Source organism: Wolffia australiana, chromosome 19 (genome assembly GCF_029677425.1).
Source record: "Wolffia australiana isolate 7733 chromosome 19, ASM2967742v1".
NCBI classification, from domain to species: domain Eukaryota; kingdom Viridiplantae; phylum Streptophyta; class Magnoliopsida; order Alismatales; family Araceae; genus Wolffia; species Wolffia australiana.
Genome location: NC_135853.1, coordinates 7,291,010 through 7,300,239, shown reverse-complemented (window position 1 = coordinate 7,300,239; position 9,230 = coordinate 7,291,010). Strand labels below are relative to the sequence as shown.

Below are 9,230 nucleotides of genomic sequence, written 5' to 3'. Positions count from 1 at the left end.
ACAAAGCCTCTCAATGTGCAACCTGACTTGGCTCAGCTAGTGGTTTCTTGAAGAACATTCGGTTACAAAAGTCAAGCTGGTTCAGCATCTGAAAAAAAAAAAACTGGAGGGGCGACTTTAGGAGAGGAGAGGAGAGGAGCAGGTCACGAAGAATTCTGTCTGGTCGCACTAGGTTATCCGAAGGATAAGGTCTCACTACTGACTATGTGAATCTTTGTATCCCCAAGGAAATCCCATGCATTGAGATAGCAGGTTGGATCATCATCAAGTGCTCAATCACTGGAATGTTTGCTTTTAGATTTCTTCCAGTGCTTATCAATCCAGGCCCTGATGAACCACGTCTTCAAACTCATCCTCCGGACGTTCGTTTTGGTCTTCTTTGATGACATTCATATCTACAGCTGCTCTACGGACGAGCACATCGAGCATCTCCAACAAGTTCTCCAGCTCCTCGACGCCCACTCACTTTTTGTAAACATCAACAAATGCTTCTTCCTCCAAGACCAGCTTGAATATTTGGGCCATTGGGTGTCTTCCTCGGGCGTTGCCACGAACGCCAAAAAGGTGTGTGCTGTCCGCGACTGGCCGCAACCCCTCACCTTCTGGCAACTCCGTGGATTTCGAGGGCTGTCGGGATACTATCAACGGTTCGTAGCCGGCTATGCTGCCATTGCGTGGCCGCTCACCTGCCTCCTCAAGAGGGCATGTTTGCATGGTCGCCCAAGGCCCAAGCCGCATTCGACCAATTTAAGCAAGCTCTCTCTACCGCTCTGGTACTCATCCTCCCTGACTTCACTCACGAGTTTGTGTTGGAGACAGATGCATCCGGCACTAGCATAGGAGCAGTGCACATGCAACACAATGGGCTCGTGGCATACTTCAGCTAAACCCTTCTGCAAACATCTCGGGCTTGTTCGGCCTACGAGAGTGAGCTGATGGCACAAGTGACGACATTATTTGCTCTTCCAGCCCTTCATCATCCACATCGACCAACAAAGCCTCAAGCACTTATTGGAGCAACGCGAGGTCCAGTGCGACTACAATAGGTGGCTGTCCAAACTCTTGGGCTACCGCTTCACCGTACAGTATAAGACGAGATGCGCGAACGTGGTCGTGGACACATTATCCCATGTCACTCCTTCCATGGAGTTCACCCTCCAGGCCATTTCGTGGTCTCATTGGGACGACTTGAGTGCTATCCACCAAGCAGTGTCGGAGGATCCACAGCTCGCCTCTATCGTTCAAGCCATCAAAGCACGCCAGGCCCCCTCACCACATTTTACCCTCTTTAACGAGACATTCCTCTATGATGGCAGGGTGGTGTTACCCAAGCTCTCCCACTTCATTGACATTGTGCTCAACGAGTTTCACACACGACCGGTGGGCGATCACAGAGGTTTCCTCAAAACCTACAAGCGCATCTCCTCACAATTTTATTGGACCGACATGAAGCATGACATCAAGACCTTCATCAATGCATGCCATGTCCGCCAACAAAACAAGGCTTCCACGCTCGCCCCAGCGGGTCTCCTTCATCCTCTTCCCAGGTCACTGCGCATTTGGGAAGATATCTCCATGGAATACATCGAGGGACTCCCCAATTTGAATGGACTTGACTCCATATTGGTGGTGGTGGATTGCGTCGGCAAATATGCCGACTTCCTCGGCCTCTGTCACCCATTTTTGGCTAAGGACATAGCTGAATGCTTCACCCGCAAGGTGGTCCAATTGCATGGCACTCCGAGCATCATCGTCTCCAATCGTGGTAGCATATTCATGAGCGCTCTCTGGAAAGAGCTGCACTCCCTTCAAGACACCCAACTTTGTCACAGCTCCACCTACCACCTGGAGATGGACGACCAAATCGAGGTGCTAAATCAGAGTTTAGAAGCTTACCTCCGCTGTTTTGCATGCGACCACCCCAAGCGCTGGAGTCTCTGGTTGTATTGGGTCGAACTGAGCTACAACACATCATACCATTCAGTCAACAAGACCACACCATTTGAGGCAGTATAAGGTCGCCCACCCCCCACTCTCCTTCGATATGGCTCGGCCTCCTCTCCCATTGACGACGTTGACAAGCTCCTCCAAGACCGCGATGCCGACCTTGACCTTCTTTGGCAGCACCTCGATTGCGCCAAAGCACTCATGAAGACCCAGGCTGACAAGCATCGGCACCCGGTGGAAGTCGCCTTGGCGGACTAGGTCTACCTAAAGCTCTGACCTTACCGCATGCAATCCCTGGCACTCCTGCCATTCGAGAAGCTCGCTCCTCGTTATTTTGGTCCATATGCCATTACCCAGCGCATGGGTGCCGTCGCCTACAAGCTAGCGCTGCCCCCGTACACCCAAATCCACCCAGTACTCCATGTGTTGCAACTCAAGCGTGCCGCGCCTGTCAACGTTACCCTCCAGCTGCTTCCAAGCCACCTCACTGTCGATCAAGTTTGGCAAGTCATACCAGAGAAGATCTCTGCCTTCCGTCCTTCCACCTACAGCGGTTAGGTTCTCACCCACTGGAAGGGCCTTCCACCCTCAGAGGCCATCTGGGAAGGGGCTGCTACACTTAGCGATCAATTCCCTGACTTCCAGCTTGAGGACAAGCTGGTCAAATTAGGGGGGAACACTGAAATGATCCACCACCGCGTCTACGTGCAGAGGAAGGTACGGCAACGGTCCAGCCCAGCAACGTCAGCCCAGCCCATGGATGCTCCCATTTAAGCCCTCACTCGTGAGAGTGGAGGGCAAGAAGAATATCCCTGTGAGCCTCCCCGTCCTCCACCTCCCTCTAGCTCTCTCCTTCTCTCTCCCTCTCTGTGACACCCTCTCCCTCTCGCAAGTGGACATCGCAAGTCTGCTCGTGGGACGTTCTCCACCTCCGGCGTTCCTTCGCTCTCTCCTTACCATTCCCGTTCTTCTCTTACTCCCCGGGAACATCCCCCCCCCCCCCCCCCCCCCTACCCTTCTCAAACATTAATCTGTTGAACTTGAGTTCTATTGAATTACAATTTGGAAGCATTACATCGTACAAGATCCGGTCTCGAATCGAAACCGTATCACTGTTACACTTTAATGAAGGATGCTAGAGCTGGAAGCCATTCTTGTAGGGATCCAGAAACAGGCCTCTCTTTCTCTCCTATCTCTCTTTCTCTTTCCTTCCCCCTCGCTATATCTCTTTCCTCTCTCTCTCTGTATTCCTCTCTCCCTCTGTCTACCTCTATCTCTCTCCCTCCATATCTCATCTCCAACTATATCTATCTCTCTCCTTTTCTCTCTCTCTCTTGGCTGCAACTTTTTTTTATCTCTCTACATCAATCTCTTTCTCCCTCTCTCATTTCCAACTATATCTATCTCTCTCTCCCTCTCTCGTCTACCACTTGATCTATCTCTCCTCACCCTCTACATCTATCTCTCTATCTCCAAGTCACTCTATCTCTCCTCTCTCTCTATCTCTTCATCTATATCTCTCTCCCACTCTGCTGCTATACTTTACTTATTTCTCTCCTCTTTCTCCCTCTCTCTCCCTTCTGCAGCAACTCTCTTTATCTCTCTCTCCCTGTCTGCTGCAACTCTCTCCCCTCTCTCCGCTGCAACTCTCTTTATCTCTCCTCTTTCTCTCTCTCTCTCTCCCTCTCTCCGCTGCAACTCTCTTTATCTCCCTCTCTACATCCCTCTCTCCTTCTCTCTGCTGCAACTCTCTTTATCTCTCCTCTCTCTCTCCCTCTCTCCGCTGCAACTCTCTTTATCTCCCTCTCTGCTGCAACTCTCTCTATCTCTCCTCTTTCTCTCTGCGTCCCCTCTCCCTCTCTACATCTCTCTCTCTCACCTCTCTCTACACCTCTCTCTGCAGCAGATCTCACAGCTCTAGAGGAAGAAGACGGGCATGGCAGCGCTCGAATCTCCTCTCTCTCCCCCATAAATGGCGCGGGCATGTGCCCATCTCTCTCTCCTCTGCATCCTCTTCCTCTTCTCCATCGCCCTCGCCATCGCCGTCGCTATCCTCTTCCTCGACTTCGACCCATCAAATTTCTACCCCAATTCCGGCCATGGCGATCGCTCCAGCAGCATTTTCAACCACGACCCACCAAAATTCTTCCCCAATTCTCACCATGGCGATCGCTCCACCAGCATTTTCAACCACGACCCATCAAATTTCTCCCCCAGTTCCGGCCATGGCGATCGCTCCAGCAGCATTTTCAACCACGACCCACCAAATTTCTTCCCCAGTTCCGGCCATGGCGATCGCTCCAGCAGCATCTTCAACCACGGCCCACCAAATTTCTTCCCCAATTCTCACCATGGCGATCGCTCCAGCAGCATCTTCAACTACGACGCCCTCTCCATCCCCTCTCTCTCGCTCTTCCTCCTCTTCCTCTTCTTCTTCCTGATGAAGGTCGCCGGAGATCACTTCTCCCCCGCCGTCTCCCTCCTCTCCGACCATCTCCGCCTCTCCCCCAGCAAGGCGGCCGTCACCCTCCTCGCGCTCGGCAATGGCGCCCCCGACGTCTTCTCCTCCGTCGCCGCTGTTCGCCATGGCCAGCCCAGAACTGGGCTCGGCGCTATCCTCTCCGCCGGGGCCTTCGTCTCCTCTCTCGTTCTCGGCTTTGTCGCCATTAACGCCTCCCCTTTCTCCGTCCAGCCCGCTTCCTTCGTCCGGGACGCCTTCTTCTACCTCGTCGCCGCTTCGGCCTTGTTCTATGTCTACCTCAGCGCTGAGATTTACCTCTGGCAAGCTCTGGGTTTCGTGCTGTTCTACGTGTTCTTCGTCTGGGTCGTTTTTCGGATGGATTCGGCTTGTGGGGAGGAGGATGGAGTTGAAATTCTTGCCGGGGAGGTGGAGATTGAGAAGGGTTTGCGGGATGAGATCTTGAAGCCGCCTCCTGCTTCCTTGGACGCGATCGAGGCTTCGGATTCAGATCGGAGTTTTGCGTTTATGGGTTTCTTCCGAAAGGTGATTTTGTTGTCAATCTGTCCCTGTGATTGTTTTCTTATTTCTGTGATCGTTTTGCTCGTCATGAACATCGATCAATCAGTCCATCCATCAATGTGTTCGTTCTTTCATCTACCATCTCATAGATTTCTCTCTGAGTCTGTTCATCTGTTCATTTGTTTAATTATATTCATGGGTTTTGTCGAGGTTTTTTTTTTTTTGACATGGTTGTCCTCATGATGATCATGTGATCATCCAGCCATGGAATTATCTATCCATCTCTCATACATCCGACTCTCTATTCATCTATCCACCTACCACTAATATGATTATGCATCCATCCATTCCTACATGCATACATGCACCCATCCACCAATACATCTGCCATCCCTACATACTTACAGCAGAACATCCATCCCTACATATATATATGCCATCCCTACATACTTACAGCAGAGCATCCATCCCTACATATATATTTGCATCCGTTCATCCCTAAATACTTAGATCCATCCATTCCTACGAATAAATCTGCTTTCCAATCCACCCTCCTTCAATCCTTCAGATTATCCATCCATCATATCTACCAATGTACTCCATCCTGCAGTCTAACTTCTCATCTTATACCATTTATCCATCCATCCAAACATGCATTTACACACAGACACAGTCGCACCAACCCATCCTTCTCTATATACTTTTTTCGTCAGATCCATCCATCTATATGTCTTACTTCAGATCCATCCATCATATGATCGGTCCATCCATATATATCTCCTACTTCAGATCCATACATCATATCTCTTTCATCTAACCTGCACTTATGCGTGTTTTACCAACCTATCTCTTCGACCTCCCGGCATATCATATATCTACTCTATCCAGTAGTCGAACTTCTTATCATAAAATATCTATCTATTCTTCTATCCATGCATACATGCTTTCCTACACACATACAAACTCGCGCGCATGTTCATACATGCTTGCATGCATACCTACCTACATACATTTATCTAACTTCATATCCATCCATCTGATCCTACCCATATGTTCTACCAACCTATCTAACCTCCCATCATATCATGTATCCAGCACATGTCATCTCGGATATCGGTGGGCCCAGGGAGCATGGGTATGGGAGGCGTCCCATCAAGTGATATACTTTCCATATCCAGTAATCCATCTTCTCATCATATAACATCTATCAATCTTCACACATTCATACGTGCATACATGCATGCATGCATACCTACCTACAAACACAGATGTTCTACCTACTTATCTCTCTCTCCTCCCAGCATATCATGTGTCCAACATACGAGCTTGGGCAATGGTGGGGCAGGTAGCGCTGGCGTGGGAGGCACCAACCTCGGCGATCCTGAAGCTCACCATCCCCAGCCCCCGCCCGCAGGAGTGGACCAGACTCTACTCCGCAGCCCACATCGCTCTCTGCCCTCCCGCCTTCCTCGTCCTCGCCCTCTGCCAAGCCCTCCCCAACCGCCACCATCCCACTGCCTTCCTCCTCTCTGCTGTCGTCCCCGTCCCGTTCGCTGCAGCCAGCTACCTCCTCCCCAAGAATATTCCACCGTCGTTTGCGGATATTCCGGCGACCCTCCTCGCCTTCATCATGGCTGCAGTCTGGATCTCGGCTGCTGCCGCAGAGCTAGTGAGCTGCCTGGCTGCGCTGGGCCGGGCCGCAGGCCTGGCACCGTCGATCCTTGGCCTGACCCTTCTTGCCTGGGGCAATTCAGCTGGTGATCTGGCGGCGGAGATTGCAGTGGCACGGGCGGGGCGGCCCGCCATGGCCGTGGCGGGCTGCTTCGCCGGACCCATGTTTAATATGCTTGTTGGGCTGGGCGGCGGCCTCGCTGCTGCTGCTTCTGATGTGTATCCCAGGGCCTTCCAGCTCACCTTCCACGTCAGCATCGCAGTGGCCTTTGGATTCCTACTCCTGAGCCTGATGGGCTCTCTGTTCGTGGTTACGTGGTGCCATTTCCGGGTGCCACGTGTCTGGGGGTTCTGCCTTGTTGCCTTGTACGCTGTCTTTACCGCCGTCAGTCTTGCCGTGGCTGCGCTCTAGCCTTGAGCGTATCTTGCGACCCCTGCAAAGAAGGTTTTTTCTCATTTTTTTCTTCTTTGGTAACCTGCATTTTCGTATATTATTGGGGTTATCTTTTTATATGTACTCCTAGGAATATCAGGGCAAATCTTACAGGAATATCTCAATGCTGACCTGCATTAACTTCAGTGAATCAAATCGTTTTGAGGGATGGAAGAATGATTGTCAGATTATGATTGCTACTTTCATTTTTTCCCTGTTTAATTATTGGTTAGATCCATGCTGGGTTCAACAATGTTGCTCATTCTTTAGTCAGTGGGAGTTAACAATGAAAGTCAGGATGGTTGATAACAATTTGTCTGTTGACATTCAGTTTCTAAGAGATGGCATCATCATTAGCACCTATCATGTCCAAACTAAGGAGGTTTATATATTTATGTCTCATCATTGCCTTCATCATCCAGTTTCTTGACGACCATCATTCCCACCTATCTGGCTGATGACATCCCCATTGCCACTTGTCCATGTCACACATGAATCCTCACGATTATGACAAAATTTACGGATCAATGATGGTTACTTATTTGTGATAATTCTCCAATCATGTGAGCCAACAAATACGCTTCCATTTGTGATCCTAGAAGAACCTTCCCCCTCTTAAACTAAATAAATTATAGTGCCACAGATTTGCATGAATTGGGATTTCTGAGTTAAACCATTATCCCAATTAGTTGTCTAACGGCCTGAAAATGTAGTAAGTTTCATTAATTAGGTCATGATGTGATATTAGTGATGCAATTTTCTTCAATTTTTTTTTAAAATTTGAATGTGAGGGTCTCTATGTTTGTGCCATGTAAAAGAGTAAACACACTGGGCTATATGGCATTACTCAAAGACATTATCAGGATTGTAAGTTACAAAGGTGTAACTAAGATTTCAGAAAAAATGTTTTTTGATACAAATATAAACTATACTAATAATTGGAAATTTTATATATGCCATAATATACAGGTTTACTTTAATTTGTCTAAGCAGATAAATTTTCAAAATTAAAAAATGGAATTTATAATTAAGACAATTACAAAAAAACTATAACATGAATTGGATATCCCTTGTTGCATTACTGAAAGACATTATCATATGATTGCAAGTGACAAAGGTGTAATTATGTTTTAGGATAAAAATATCACAATACAAATAATTTAAGATTTTTATGTATGATCAAACACAGGTTTAATATAATTTTCTAAGCAGATATATTCTCAAATTACAAAACTCAAAATTATAAATGAGGCCAATTTGATATCCCTTTTTTCCAAGGCAAATATGACACATGTGAATGAAGAATAAATATTTAACCACAAAAAATATGATCTAGAGTTCGAGCCAATCTCTTGATCTGTACTTTTAAGCCTCAAATACCATACAACTCATTGGTTTCCTCTCCAGATATCAGAAGTATTTGTTCCCCCATAAGACATGGTCCCGTAACCACAAATTATAAGAATGTGATTCACCCAGATACTGATTCATGTCTACTAAATGTGAGTTATTATGATACCTTGTAAAATAATCAATAGATATGTGATTATTAAATAGTTCCCAAAAATAACAAATGAAAATATGCATACATATTTTGACACTGGCTTAAAGATTTCTCTCAAAATTGATCTCAAGACTCTGAATAAAAATTTTCATAAAAAATACTCCGATCCGAAGATGCCCTCATACTCACACGATTCAATAAAAAATATCTTCAGTTATCACATTTAAAAAAAACTAACGGGGGAAAATCAATGAAGTATTCAAGAGGTTCACAATTAGTGGTAATGAAGAACTTATTCATTAATATATGTCATGTATTTTACCTATCGTTTTCTTGACATATGATTGTTTTACTTTAATTATCAATACCTTCTCCTAGAGATCTATATTACTATAATTATCAATATTCTAATAGATTTATCCCTAAAAAATTTCATCCTAAATGGTTCGAAACTTATTTTAAGTAGATTTTGTTCAATTTCTTTAGAATGTCGACAACCAATAATTTCCTTTTAATCAACATTGTCAACAATCAAGAATGTCAATAGTATCATATTACTATAAAGATGATGAAATCATAATTATATATATATATATATTATTTGAAGTAAATTTTGTTATTCACTGCATTGGATTTCTTTACATTTTAATAATCGTTGATGATTTTTTTATTACATTTTTTTATGATGTGTCTCT

General features: G+C 46.4%; 1 protein-coding gene across 3 annotated transcripts; it reads left to right on the top strand.

Moving 5' to 3' along the window:
- Nucleotides 1-3,514: 3,514 nt before the first annotated feature.
- CAX11 (cation exchanger 11) lies at nt 3,515-7,115 on the top strand. Of its 3 annotated transcripts, none has more exons than XM_078590749.1 (3): nt 3,515-4,951; nt 6,023-6,104; nt 6,273-6,828. In XM_078590749.1, exons 1-3 carry the CDS (start codon nt 3,920-3,922, stop codon nt 6,686-6,688), a joined length of 1,530 nt encoding a protein of 509 aa, XP_078446875.1. In that variant the 5' UTR covers nt 3,515-3,919; the 3' UTR covers nt 6,689-6,828. The 3 variants fall into 3 exon arrangements, with proteins under 3 accessions (XP_078446875.1, XP_078446873.1, XP_078446874.1); XM_078590747.1 differs by having other exon boundaries at nt 3,517-4,951; nt 6,229-7,115; XM_078590748.1 differs by lacking the exon at nt 6,023-6,104 and having other exon boundaries at nt 3,521-4,951; nt 6,273-7,115.
- Nucleotides 7,116-9,230: the final 2,115 nt, after the last annotated feature.

Excerpts from the sequence above, each read along its gene's own strand:
- CAX11 (XM_078590747.1), top strand. The coding sequence starts at position 3,920 with ATGGCGCGGGCATGTGCCCATCTCTCTCTCCTCTGCATCCTCTTCCTC. Across the intron at positions 4,952-6,022 it reads TTATGGGTTTCTTCCGAAAG|CACATGTCATCTCGGATATC; the intron begins GTGATTTTGTTG and ends TCATGTATCCAG. Across the intron at positions 6,105-6,228 it reads TGATATACTTTCCATATCCA|CATATCATGTGTCCAACATA; the intron begins GTAATCCATCTT and ends CTCTCCTCCCAG.